The following is a 14,388-nucleotide window of genomic DNA, read 5'->3' as shown; positions in this document are numbered from 1 at the left end:
AATTTCTAATATGGTAAATATTTATAGATAGAAAAAAGTCTATAAAAGTGTGGTAATTTATTAGATAATTTATGAGAGTGTGAAAGAGTCCTAAGACAAAGTTTGAGAACCGTTTTTCAAGAGAAATATATTTATTACCTGTAAATTGCAAAACAAATTATTGAATATTTTTAATTTATGAGTCATTAGTATTTGTCAGTATATTTTCCATGTTAAGTTCTGTGATTATAAAATGACTTATAAACTCAAAATTTATCTATTGTTACACAGCCTAATTGAATTAATATATTTCTCTCCTCCCCAATAGGATGTAGAAAATATATTTAGCCGTATAGTAGATATACATGAACTTAGTGTAAAGTTATTGGGCCATATAGAAGACACTGTAGAAATGACAGATGAAGGCAGTCCCCATCCTTTAGTAGGAAGCTGCTTTGAAGACTTGGCAGAGGTAAGTACTTCAATTTTATATATATAATCTTAAAATTGTGTATATAAGCCTACTTTTGCATTAAAATTGGAAATTTTAATTCTATGTCTAGCTAAAGTCCTAGATACTAACTGTTAGGACTACTTACCTGTTATTGCCCCTTCTTCATAGTGTTTTTGTCAACATTTGTTTCTGTTATTTCAACAAACATAGAAAAAATGGTCTCCCATTATAGAAAAGCAGATTCCATAGACGAGAGGTGCCAACGCTGACACCCAGTGGCCTATTATGAAATCTTTCAAAGCAAGAAAAGTCAATGAATCAATGAAGAACTTGGATCTGGGGTTAAACGACTTGTGTTCCACTCCAAGTTCTGCTGTTTATTAGTTGTGTAACCGTGAGCAAGTTATTTTGCTTCTTTAAACCTCTGTATATTTGTAAAGTATGGATGATGATAATATAAGAACTTGAAATTTTTGTGGAAATTGAGTATAACACAGTCAGCTACTCAATGTGTGGTAACTACATTATTATTTTGAAGAGCAGGAATGAAACTTGGGTCCAGGGCCTAGATGATTCAGAGATGATGAGGCAGAAAATTTGGTAGCCTTTTCCTGGACTATTTCAAATGCTAAAATATATGAGTTCTAACAAATGAGCATTTGATAGTCATTCATTCTTGGTTTTCTATCTCTTGCTCTGTCCTCACTTTAAAATCTACTCTCTTTTACTGTAACAGTGTTGAACTTATGGGGGGAAACTTTTAAAAAGAGATATAATAGTTAATGGCTAGATTAAAGAATTCAGGTCAGATGCAGTAGTGCAAACCTGTAATCCCAGCAACTTGGGGGCTGAAGTGGGAGGATTGCAAGTTCAAAGCCAGCCTTAGTAACTTAGCAAGGCCCTAAGCAATTCAGTGGGACCCTGTCTCTAAATAAAATACAAAATAAGGCTGGGGATGTGGCTCAGTGGTCAAGTACCCCTGAATTCAATCCAAGGTACACCCCCCTCTCCTCCCACGAAAAAAGAATTCAGAAACTAGAAAAGAACACTACTACTACTTCTATTCAACATTCTCTTAGCAGTGCTACCAATGTAAGAAATAGACAAGACAAAGTTGTCCTATATGTAGTCACTATAATTGTCTACAGAACAAGTCCAAAAAATTTATATATTATTAGAACTAGTTAGGAAAGTTCAGTGTAGTAGCTAGAGAAAAAAATCAGCATATAACAATTGGTGGCATCACTGTGCTCAGTCACAATACATTGAATATATAATATTAAGGCAAAATATTTCACTTATTAAATGATCTAAGGTACTCAGTTAAAAACCTAACTACATATATGCAGCAACATTGTTTAAAAAAATAATTAGGTTCATAAGGAATATCTGAATAAATGGAAACACATATCATATGTATGGATGGAAAGACTCAATTTGTAATGATGCTCATTATTTCTCAAATAAGCTATAAATTCTGTAAATTGATATAATGAAGGGATAAAAAAAATTAATTTGGAGGAACAACAAGTTGAAGGGACTTGCCCTGTCACTTATTAAGATTTGTTACAAAGCCATAGTAAATAAGAGTGTAATATTGGTGCTGATATAGATAGTGGGACAACAGAATAAAGAGTCCTAGAAAAAAAAATGCACATTATATGTGCCAGAGATAACATTAATTGGTAGAGAAAGAACAAACAAATAACAGATGCTGTGTCAGAATTGCTTATCCTTAAGGAAAAATATTCACTTTTTATCTTACATCATTCTCAAAAAAGTTCTCAATAGATTAAAGGTCCCTATGTTTATGAATTGGAAGAATCAATATTGTTAAAATGTCCATAGTACCCAAAGCAATCTAATGATTCAATGCAATCTCTATCAAAATGATAATGACATTCTTCACAAACCTAGAAGAAACCAAGCTAAAATTTATATAGACCCTCCCCCCACTTACAACCCCAAATAGTCAAAGCAGTCTTGAACAGAAAGAATAAAGCAGGAGGCATTACATTACCTGATTTCAAGACATACACAGAGGGCTGGGGATACAGCTCAGTGTTAGAGCACTTTTGAGTAGTGTGTGCAAAGTCCCTGATTCAGTCCCATCACTGGGTCCACTGGTAGGGGACCCCCTAAAACTATAGTAATCAAAACAGCATGGTATTGGTATAAAAACAGACACATTCACCAGTGAAACAGAATAGAGAGCCTAGAAGTAAACCCACACATCTATAACTAATTGATCTTCAACAAAGGTGCTAAGAATATATATGGGAGAAACAGTCTTTTCAATAAGTGGTGCTGGGAAAATTGGGTGTCCATATGCAGAAGAATGAAACTGGATCCCTACTTCTTAACATATACAAAATTGAACTAAAAATGGATTAAAGGCTTACATGTAAGACCTGAAACTATGAAAGTGCCAGAAAGAAATGCAGGGAACAGCTTCAGGACATTGAAACAGGCAAGGATTTTTTGGATAAGACCTCAAAAGTGCAGGAAACAAAAGTAAAAATAGGCAAATGGGAGAAAATATTTCTAGCTATACATTTGAAATGGACTTAATATCCAAAATACGTAAGGAACTCAAACAACTCAGTAACCACCACCATCCCCAAAAAAGTCAAAAAACTGTTTTAAAAATTGACACTTGACAAATAGACTTTTCTCAGAAGACACACGAATGGCCAACAAGTCATGTGAAAAAATGTTGAACATGACTAATTATCATGGAAATGCAAATCAAAACCACAAAGAGATATCATCTCATTCCAGTTAGAATGGCTGCTACCAAAAAGACAAAATATAACAAGTGCTAGGAGAAGGTAGAAAAAAGGGAATCCTAATACACTGTTGGTGGGAATGTAAATTAGTACTCTTCATTAGGGTGAAAAAAATATGGAGGTTCCTCAGAAAATTAAAAATAGAACTATATGATCCAGCAATTCCATTCCTGGATAAATATCTAAAGGAAATGAAATCAGCATGTTGAAGGACATCTACACTATCATGTTTATTTAAGCACTGTTTGGTAGTGCCAAATATTCGCAATGAAGTGGTCAATTGTCAAGTCACTACAGATGAGTGTATAAGTTGATACTACTAGTTAGAAAGCAACTTCCCCCTCTAGTTATATGCTTTAAAAATATGCGTATGAGCATAATAAGACATATCTAAAGTATTTATTACAGAACTAGAGTTTTAAAATAAAGTAATTAGAAGGAACTACATGAATTAGAATGGATAAATCCTGATAATAACTTTGAGTATAGAAAGCAGCTTGCTGAAGAACATATATTATGATATGTATGTGAAGTTTGAAAGCTTGAAGAATAATTCATTGCTTTTGTTCTTAATATATATGTAATTGTAATTCCTTTCGTTCTTGATACATATGTAATTGTAATATAAAAACCTATATGGGAAGGTTTATCAAATCCAGGATAGTGAATACTTGTGGGGATCAGCAAAGAAGGATGTAGACTTGTGAAAGGGAGCCTAAGGGATTTACAAATTTATCTCTAAGAATGAATATATGTGATGAGAGTTTGGATTCCCAGTGAATCGTCCATTTTTTTCTCTCTTGAGCTTAGTTAGCTGTTTTAGAATAATACTGGCTGCCGTTAGTTCAGAGCTTATTTTGTGCAAGACTGTATAAGTGCTTTACATAGATGTCTCATTTAAGTCTTAAAACAACCCTGTGAAGTTGGTATTATCCACATCTTCCAATGAGGAATCATTCTTACAGTAAATAGTTTGTTGAAGGACACACAGCTAGTAAGTAATCAGAATTGGAACCTAGGTCATTATGACTCCAAAGCTTATGTTTTTAAACCACTACACTATGTAAAATCTTTCTTTTGTTTATAAAGTTACTGTAAATTTTTGTAATACCATGGGTCTTTATTGAGAGAGAAGGAAGGCAAACATATCTATTGTATACCATAATTTCTAGCAGTTCAAAGAAACCCAAGGTCTAAACAGAACTTCATTTCTTGTTCCTATTCACTCTATTCATTTCTAACTCCTTTCTGTTAATGTTGACACCTTACTAAACATTTCTATAAAATATATAATGAACTGCAGTTTCTGGTATTTTTACAGAAATGTTTAGTTGAAGGAATTAAGAAGTGAACTTAAGATGCTGCTGTAGGAATCCAGAATGACTTGGAACTTTATATGTTATATTGCATTTCACAGATCTTCTGATTTCTGATCTGGTGTTATTCTGGTACTTACTGGTATTACTATCTTTCCTTAAAAAGCAATTTGAGCTGGGTGCAGGAGTGCATGCCTATAATTCCAGTGGCTTGGGAAACTGAGGCAGGAGGATCATGAGTTCAAATCCACCCTCAGCGACTTAGCAAGGCCCTGACAACTAAGTGAGATTCTGTTCTAAATAAAATATAAAAAAGGGCAGGGGATATGTCACAGTGGTTAAGCACCCTGGGTTCAATCCCTGGTACAAAAAAAAAAAAAAAAAGCAATCTGGAAAACAACATTAAGGATGATTAATACATAAACACATTGCTTGTTTTGCCATTTCCTCCTACCTCCTTCGACTACATTGCTCCACTTATTTCTTCTTCCTCTTTCTATAATTGCCCTTTGTGGAAATGAGCTCTTATGAGAATCTAGAGCACCATTTTCATAGTAGATTTGGAAGATGGAAATCTGCTGCTAAAATCAAGTTTCTTACTCTCTTTTTTCCTCAGGAAACATTGATACTCTTTAGACCTAACTGTTAGAATTTAGTTTATTGATGACTAGCAATTTAGAAATAATGGTAAAATTTTTTTGGCAGTGGGTTAAATTGTTTAATTGTTTTATGAAAGCTATAACAGTATATTTTAGGTAATAGAAACTGTTTTCTTTGTGTCTAACACACAAAAAAAAACTATGAAAAAATAAGTTTTTGGCATCGGTAAACATTTATGCCTTATCTAGTTATTGTTATCTATATTCTTTGTTGTTCAAGCTAAGCTTTCTTTGTTTTCCAGAGAACCAAGTCCTACTTTTTGCCCCTCTTAATACTGTAAGGAATCCTTTAATGAGGGGTGCCACAACATATGAGGGACCTCTTTGCTCATCAGAAATACTATATTTATTTTATTAAAATTATAATAGTCATAATTTTTATTTAGAGGTTTAAAAAATATATACGTATAATGTACTGGCATAGATAAGCACATAATTTAATATTTTCTATTTATAGTGGTAGGGTATTTATGTTTTACCTTGGAAAAAGATTATTTATGTTTTAATTTCTTTATTTTCTAAGGAACTGGCATTTGATCCATACGAATCATATGCTCGAGATATTTTACGGCCTGGTTTTCATGATCGTTTCCTTAGTCAGTTATCAAAGCCTGGGGCAGCACTTTATTTGCAGGTACAGTAATTTTTAAATCAAGATGTATAATGTCTGAAAAGTAAACTTAGAAAAAAAAAATTAAATCACTTTCTTTTCTAGTCAATAGGCGAAGGTTTCAAAGAAGCTGTTCAATATGTTTTACCCAGGCTACTTCTGGCCCCTGTTTACCACTGTCTACATTACTTTGAACTTCTGAAGGTAAGAAAATTCTAATTGATATTTATAAACTCTTCAAATGTGATGAAAAAGCTTCACATATGCTAGGCAAGCACTCTACTAAGCCACAGTCTCCATCCTGTCATATAAATTCTTTACCATTCTATTTGTAGATATTATATGATCATCCATGTACATTGGTGTGTACCCATTTTCTTTTTCCAGTTAAGTAAATCTGCAAAAGAGTAGCATATTTCCTCCAATTTCTATAGTAAATTTTAAAGCAATTGTTAGATATTTTTATCTTGTGCACTTTTTGCTTCTGTGGCTGATTCTTTGAAAATAACCTTGGATTTATGCTTCCAAATCTCCATTTGGTGACCTCAGCAGATTCAGGAACTTAGATAAAGGAATATTCTCAGATGTGAATAAGGCTGAAATAATGGTGATGACTAATTCACCAAATTTTCTCAGTTCAAGTTTGTAACTCTCTCTCTAAACTGCTTATCAATACTTTAGAAGCAGTGAATTTGTATAATCCCAGTAAAAATTACCGATTTGATTACAGTTCAAAATATTAAGAAGCACTGCTCAAAAGGAAAGGGTCTGTTTTCTTTTTTCTTTTCCTGTTATGCCCTGAAATTAAGGAAAATAAAAACCTTAGTCTGTAAAATTTAAAATTTATAGCCCAAAGTCATATTCTGTTTACTTTTAATGACCTAACCCTCAAAAGACAAAACAAGATATGCATTAATACTATTATTCCCTTAAATTGGGATATAGGTATTTGCTTTCTGAACTGATGAGTTATCAGTTGCTTTCAAAGTATCTTAACACTACTATTTGTGGATAGCCCCAACTGATAGACACTTAGGAATTCCTAAGATTGATAGGTTCAGGCAGGGTAGTACCATGTCTTTAACTCCAGCTACTCAGGAGGCTGAGGCAGGAGGATCACAGGAGACTAGTCTGGGTAACTTAGATATATAGACTCTGTTTCAAAATTAAACATTTTTAAAGAGGACTGGGGGTGTAGCTAAAGGTAGAGCATTTCTCTAGCATGTGGGAGGCCCTAGGTTCATTCCCCAGGACTGCAAAAAGAAAAGAAAAAGACTGATAGGAACGAAGTCAATCATTTATTTACCCTGTAGCGTCTTTTGTCCCCATCACTTGGTAAACTCTAAAAGAGCTTAGTTTTGACATTCACAAAGTATTTATATTTGATTTTCAAAATTTAAGTTGAAATGTAACTGGAGTTCCTGTGAATGCCTTCATTAACTGTACTAGTAATGAGAAATGAGGATGTAATCAATTTTATTTGCTTGTATAATGCTTTATACAATGTTTGAAGTGGGTAGGCCTACACTTATATAGGTAGTATTTCTGTTTCATTATGACTGCATTGAGGGAAGGAGAATCTGATCCACAATAAAATCTATCATGAATCATTTAGAGTTGATTGTTATCACATGCTTACTGAAACATTTTTAAAGAAATGCACTTTTATCAGAAATAAAAAAAATAAGAAAAAGACATTATTAGTTCTTTATCTTTTAAACAAATATTTCTTTCGTCAAAGAAAACCCATATATTATAATTCTGTTGTTGAGAATGTACTACTAGAAATTTATAATTTGCTGGAACAGATGATATGGGCTTTCTGTAATGAATCATTAAATGAATAGAAGATCTCTGAATTTAGTAAACTGGAGGAGCTCTCATCCTTACCTTTTGTTTCCATTTTCTAGGTTTCTTTGCCTTGTAGTAATTTGGACTTAATCCACTTAAATTTCAAGTAGGAATGTTTGAACTTGGAAAGAGTTAAGGGAGCAATAAAGTAATATTTAATCACCAGGTACAATTATAAAGCTCTTAGTACTCTGTTTGAGATTGCAAACGCTTACCATTTGTAATACAGGGTGGTTATTCTAAGAAGGTAATCAAGCTTTTGGTATGAGATAATTTTTATAAAGAATTCATTATGAAAACCAGAGTCATGATGAGACACTTGTAGTTTTATTACCTAGAATCCTTCCTTGCAATGATTTCTCTGGTAGCAATTTTTACCTGAGCCTGTAATGGTGTTCTTAATGGTGTTCTGAAGGTTGCAAAGTCCATATGAAACTTCAAGGCAGTTATAATTTATAAATAAAAACAAGATGCTTCGATGAAGGTTCAGAAGTCTATAAAACCCAATCTTTTTGTTTCTTGTTTTTTGTTGAACTCAGGGGTGCTTAACCACTGAACCACATGCTCCTTTTTTTTTTTTTTTTTTTAATTTTTTAGTTGTCAATGGACTTACTTATATCCAGTGCTGAGAATTGAACCCAGTACCTCATACATGTTAGGCAAACACTCTACCACTGAGCCACAACCCCAGCCCCTCCTGCCCCTTTTTATTTTTTATTTTGAGACAGGGTCTCACTAAGTTCCTTAGGGCCTCCCTAAATTGTCCAGGCTGGCTTTGAATCCGTAATCCTCCTGCCTCAACTTCCTGAGGGCTGGGGTTACAAGTATGCACCACATGCCCTGCTGAAACCCAATCATTTTAATAAGATATTACTTACTCCCCAAATACAGGCAGTTAATTGTAACTTGTGTCAACTTGCAAGATTTCTATTAGCTTAGGGGTTTACATTCCTAATTCATATCAGTGCCTAAAGTTATATTGCAAAATTAGCAGCATATAGGGCAGGAAACTTTGTCTAATCCAGACGCTGATCATTTTTTAAAATTTTTGATACCAGAGATTGAATCAGCGGTGCTTAACCACTGAGCCACATCCTCAGCCCATTTTTTATTTTGAGATAGGTTCTTGCTAAGTTACTTGGGGCCTAGCTAAGTTGCTGAGGCTTTGAATTTATGATCCTTTTGCCTCAGCCTCCTGAGCTGCTGGGATTACAGGTATGTGCCACTGTGCCTGGCTCTGATCATTCTTTTTTATGATGAATTCTCTCAGCATTATTGTGCAGCTTATACTTTTCTTTAATTTATTTTTGTTTTTTAATTAAATATTTTCATTTAGCAGTATTTTTAAAGTGTATTCTCTAGGATGCTAGTGTCATGAGATATTCTTTTTCCCACTTTTTCTTTGTGGTACTATGAATTGAACCCAGGCCTTGTATATGCTAGGCAAGTGCTCTACTACCAAGCCATATCCCAGCCCTCTCATGAGATATTCTAAAGTGGGGGAGGGGGTGTTCAGTGGTAAAATATTTGGGGACTACTGCATCCTTAATTATGCTCCTGGAAATGTTCAGTGTATGTTAGAATAGTAAAAGCTTTGTAAAATTGCACAGTAAAGCAATCTAATTGTTTTTCAGCATTTCCCAAGTCAGTTACACTTGCAATCCCTTTAGAATGTGATGTACTTATGGATGTTACTTAGGGAAACTATCATGGGGATTTTTCCATCAAATGAACTTAAAGGCCTTTCAGCTCTAAGATTTTTTTCCAACTACCTGATTCTTCCTGGTTCTCCCCCTGTCCCTTTTTGGGACTTGCCATTCTGCAGGTGTCAGTCTGAGCTTGGTAATTCTAGACTTAGTAATAATAGCATAAAATTGAGGCAACTAGAGGGAGGAAAAGCCTACAATATAAGTGACAGAAACTAGACACGATTTATCTATGAGTGACATGGTTTTTGAATGCTTATTAGACTATATAGAGGTCTGATATTTCTTCTTGTATTCTAGCTCAGTAGCTTACTAGCTATGTGGCTTGACTCAGGTTACTTCATTGTGTGTGTGTGTGTGTGTGTGTGTGTGTGTCCTGCTTTCCTTATTTATGAAATGCTTATTTCATTGTCAAACACAATAATATACATAAAAATACTTCAGGGTAATTTCATCACTAGTGCTATTTCTTCTTATGCTGAAGATATGTTAAACTTAACATTTTTCTTTCACCATGTCTGTTCTTTCCTGTCTTCCCAAATCTATACTTTTTCCTTTATTTCCTATCTTTGTTGATCAGCTCAGGCCCCTTCATCAGAAGCCAACACAACATCCTTGGTTTTTCTCTTTTCCTTATTAGCAGATCCTCATAATTTGACTTCAGAAATGACCCTGGAATCCAGCCTGTTGTGTACCTTCTCACTGACAATGCCTTTTTAAGCCCTCAGCATGTCTTGCCTAGACCAAGGTGGTACCTTCCTTATGTGGACTTTGTACCTCCTGGAACTCCCAGATTGAAACATGCTATTGGTTCTCTTGTCACCTGTAACAAAGTCTAAATTATTTAGCTTTGTTGCAGCTATCTCTCCAACTTCATCTCTCAGTACTCTATTCTACCCACCTTCTGCTTTAACCATAAAGAATCACTTAGCAGCTGTAAATATGCCAAATCTGTTCAGGGTTCCATTCATTTGCATGTCCTTTCCCCCTCATTTACTTGTAATTCATCTTCTTCTAACCTTCTTTTTCATCTGGGAAATTCAAACAGTTCTAGAGTTGGTTCCTCTGTCAAGTTTCCCTTGGTTCCCTAGGCTGATCCTTTCACTGAACTCCTTACTCTGTTCACAACTCTTTGTAGAACTTGTTCCATGTTTGTTATCTAACTGTGTTCTGTGAGGAATGAAACCACACTGTATTATCTTTGAATTCTCATGCCTAGTACAGGGTCTGGTATTTATGCTTTCAGTAAATTCTTGTTAAAAAATGAATGCAAATATATATGTTTTTCTTATAAATGTATTATATTTTAAAAGAAGGTTAACTGTAAAATTTATCTAATTACCTTTACTTGGGGAAGTGAATTTTACAAGTTCAAAAGATAAAGTCTAGCTGTTAACAGTATAAGACTTTTGAACTTCATATAAACAGTAAAACAGTTCTGAGGCTGGGTGGTAAGAGGATTCAGATGTTTGTCAAGGACAAGAAATTTTAGTTCAAGGAATAAATTTAAAAGATCTGTTGTATATCGTGATGACTGAATTTAATAGCAGTTTTCAACAGTATACAATATATTGTTAAGAGAGGAAAGTGGGTTTAGGTATTCCCTTCACAAATAAAAGTATATTTGGTAATGCATATGTTAAATATCTTGCTTTTGCCATTCTAAATGTATATGCATATCAAAGCTTCACATTGTTCCTCATAAGTATATACAATTTTCCTTATTAAAAATAAATTAAGAAAATTAGTATAAGACTTTAATGTTACTGAAACTGAAAAAGAAAATACTCTTTCTTTCAGTGGTTAAAATTAGCAGTCAAGACTTTGGACTCATTCTTTGATTAGTTTGAAAGAATTAAAGTTAATATTTTATGAAGCAGAAAACTTCTTTAATGAATTTTTGAAAACTACATTGTATTTTGAAGGTTAGGAAATCAGTAGAATTTGGTTCAACAAAATTATTTTTTGTTGTTGTTTCTTTTATCTCCCCAAGATATACCAAGGCAAACATTAGAAAAAACTGTCCAAGATGACTTTGAACTAATTAATTTCCTAGAGAATTACCCTATTCTTTTCTAATATGCTGAGTCCATATAACCTAGGAAAAAGTAGGTTTTCTTTATTTTGAGAATCAGGTTGAAATCTATATTGCTGTATATACTTTAATGTCTTAGTTTCTTAAGGCTGCCGTAGAAAAATATCACAGAGTGGCTTAAAGACAACAGAAATTTATTCTTTCACAGTTTTGGAGGCTGTATGTCTGAAATCAGAGTGTGGGCAAGGCCTAGTTCTAAAGGGACTAGGGAAGAATCCATGCTGTTTCTTCCTAGCTTCTGGTGAATTCCAGAAATCCACAGTATTCCTTGGCTTATAGATAACAATCAATCTCTGTCTCCATCTTTATAACAAGTTCTTTACAACCTCACATTCTCTGATTCTCCTTGTCAGCATCCAAATTTCCCTTTCCTTTCTTTTATCAAGAACAGGATTTAGAGCTTACCCTATTCCAGCGTGACTTCATTGATTACATCTGCAAAGATCCTATTTTCTAAATACGTTTTTCAAAATCATTTCAGTTATTTGACTACTATAGTGAAAAGGTCTTTGGACTGAAAATTAAGAATCTTGGGTTCTAATTTTGCCTGTCTATGTCATCAAGTAAATGGTGTCGTTTTATATAATGTCATGTTGAAACTAATTTAGAACTAATTTCTAGAAACTAACTTTCTAGAAATAAAAGCATGAATTTGTATATTTTTTAAACAAAGGGAAGCCATCCTGTGTTTGTTGATGAATTTAATTCATAATATACATCAGGTACAATTTGGGGAGGGGGTGGGAGGGATTGAACCCAGGGGTGCTTAACCACTGAGTTACATCCCAGCTCATTTTTATTTTTTATTTAGAGACAGGGTTTCACTAAGTTACTTAGGCCTCACCAAATTGCTGAGGCTTACTTTGAACCTGTGATCCTCCTGCCTCAGCCTCCTGAGCTTCTGCAATTACAAGCATGTGCCACCTCACCCAGCTACAACAATTTATTTTATGTCTGAAACAGTCTTGAGTATTATTCTTCTCCTGAATACCATTGCTAATATTTTTTTTTCCTTTAACAGCTCCTTAAGTTTGATAACATTTATCTTCCAGGGTTTCCTGGGACATAGACTGTGCATATTGAATATGCTTATTCTACATACACTGTACCATATTGATTACTGCTCCCAATTTTTTTTTTCCTGGATATGCACTTTTTCCCCCCACATTTTTTATTGGTGCATTATAGTTTATATTGTACACAATCCTCTACTTATTTCTAAGGAGCCAAAAAAAGTAGTCACTGGTAAAAAGTGTCTCCTATCCTGTGAAAAGATAATTTTTATTATCTCTGTAGAACATATTAATTCATAGTACTTTAGAATATGATTCCGCAGATGAGATTAAATACAATCTCATGTATGGCAATATAATCTTAGAATTTGGATTTTTAAAAAATATCTAAATAAACTGTATTTGTAAATAGGCACCCATGGAAAGCATGGCATTGAGTATCACTTTGGTAAAAGAGGATGTTGCCTTATTGAGCCTCATTTACATACTAATTGTATTGCTTTGTTTCTGTAGTGACAATAAGCTACCCCTTTGATGGAAGTTAGTTTGAATTCTGCATGAGTGGCCAGTTCAAATTAGCTGTCAAATAAAAGAAGTAACATGCTTAAAGAAAGGTCATTTATTACACCAAAATTTATTTTAGATGTTTGTCTAATGTTATGAAAGTAAAAATGATATTTAAAAATTATTCATAGAAAGGTTTTATGAATATATACTTTGGGGTTAACAATATTTTTGAGATACCACTGTAGTTAAATGGCTGAGAAACTTGAGACTTTTTAGAAAACAATGTACATGTCTAAATGGATTTTTCTTTCATAATTCTTTTCATTTGTATTAGGATTCTGCATGACATTAGACACGTCTGCCCAAATGAGTAATATAAAAACATCAAAGACTAAATATCAAAGGCTCAGTATTTTGCTATTAATGCCAAATCTTTAAGGCTGAAAAATTGTCTTATATCTTATTGACTTGAATATCTCTAGCCTTTACTGCATAAATTCCTAATTCAATAATATAATTCATTCTTTAGTAGTGCCTTTATTAAATTGCCTTTTTTTACATTACCTACTGTGTTTGAAGCCTATACTTGATAATGTGGATGCTAACATTTTGTTTCCAAAAATTCTGCCATGTTAATAGGCAAATAGATTAGAATGATAGGGATGGAAAGTATTTTGAGAGATAACACAGAATCCAACCTTCAGCCTACTAGTAATGTCCACTAAGTAAAAACCTAGAATCTTTCTTTATGTATGTCTGGCCACAAGCTTTCTTTAACTGGCCATAGTGAAGAGCAGTAGTAAAAGTAAAAGATACCTGATTTTGGAAAATATATTTTTATTATCCCTTTTCTATTGGGAAACATCATGTATAGATTTTTCTTTAACATGACTGAATATGTTTTTAAATGCAGATTATGCCTCTGGTGGAAAGTATGGCAAATTTTAAATGAATATAAGAAATTTGGATAATAAAAGTTCAGTATTACATAGATACTACATTCTCTTTATAATAAAATTATTATATTGTAATAGATGAACATTATTATGTAACATTACTTGTGAATAACATTAAAACATTTTAAGCTTCTATAAAAATGATTTGGGACATTAAGATATCTGTTTACTTTTCACGAGTCATTAGTGTGAGTGTGTGTGTATGTGTATATTACCTAATTTTTATCAATTGAAGCAAAAAGGAATGTGTTGACCTTGTGACAATAATTCTTCAAGTGCTGATGTAGTAATGATGATGAAGCTCATTGAAAAGTAAAATTCTTTATAACTACTTTGAATAGTTTTTGGTTTTATTTCTCAAGTCTTTCCCTTTATGATAGAAATTAGATTTTCTTAAATGGTTGCATTAAAGCTCCATTGACAAATGTTATTTCTTAAGTCTTCCTTTTTTGG

General features: G+C 33.3%; 1 protein-coding gene across 3 annotated transcripts in view; it reads left to right on the top strand.

The window, feature by feature from the left end:
• Sos1 (SOS Ras/Rac guanine nucleotide exchange factor 1) overlaps positions 1-14,388 on the top strand; it is a 111,568-nt gene that overhangs the window by 54,652 nt on the left and 42,528 nt on the right. For all 3 annotated transcript variants that reach the window (XM_076832526.2, XM_076832525.2, XM_076832523.2), the window contains 3 exons: positions 308-451; positions 5,721-5,831; positions 5,913-6,011. In XM_076832526.2, the coding sequence (XP_076688641.1) occupies positions 308-451; positions 5,721-5,831; positions 5,913-6,011 (354 nt within the window). The remainder of the gene's footprint in view (positions 1-307; positions 452-5,720; positions 5,832-5,912; positions 6,012-14,388) is intronic.

The sequence above is a fragment of the Callospermophilus lateralis genome, chromosome 14 (assembly GCF_048772815.1).
Source record: "Callospermophilus lateralis isolate mCalLat2 chromosome 14, mCalLat2.hap1, whole genome shotgun sequence".
NCBI lineage: Eukaryota > Metazoa > Chordata > Mammalia > Rodentia > Sciuridae > Callospermophilus > Callospermophilus lateralis.
Note: the sequence above shows the minus strand (reverse complement) of the source record. Positions and strands in the feature narration are given on the sequence as shown.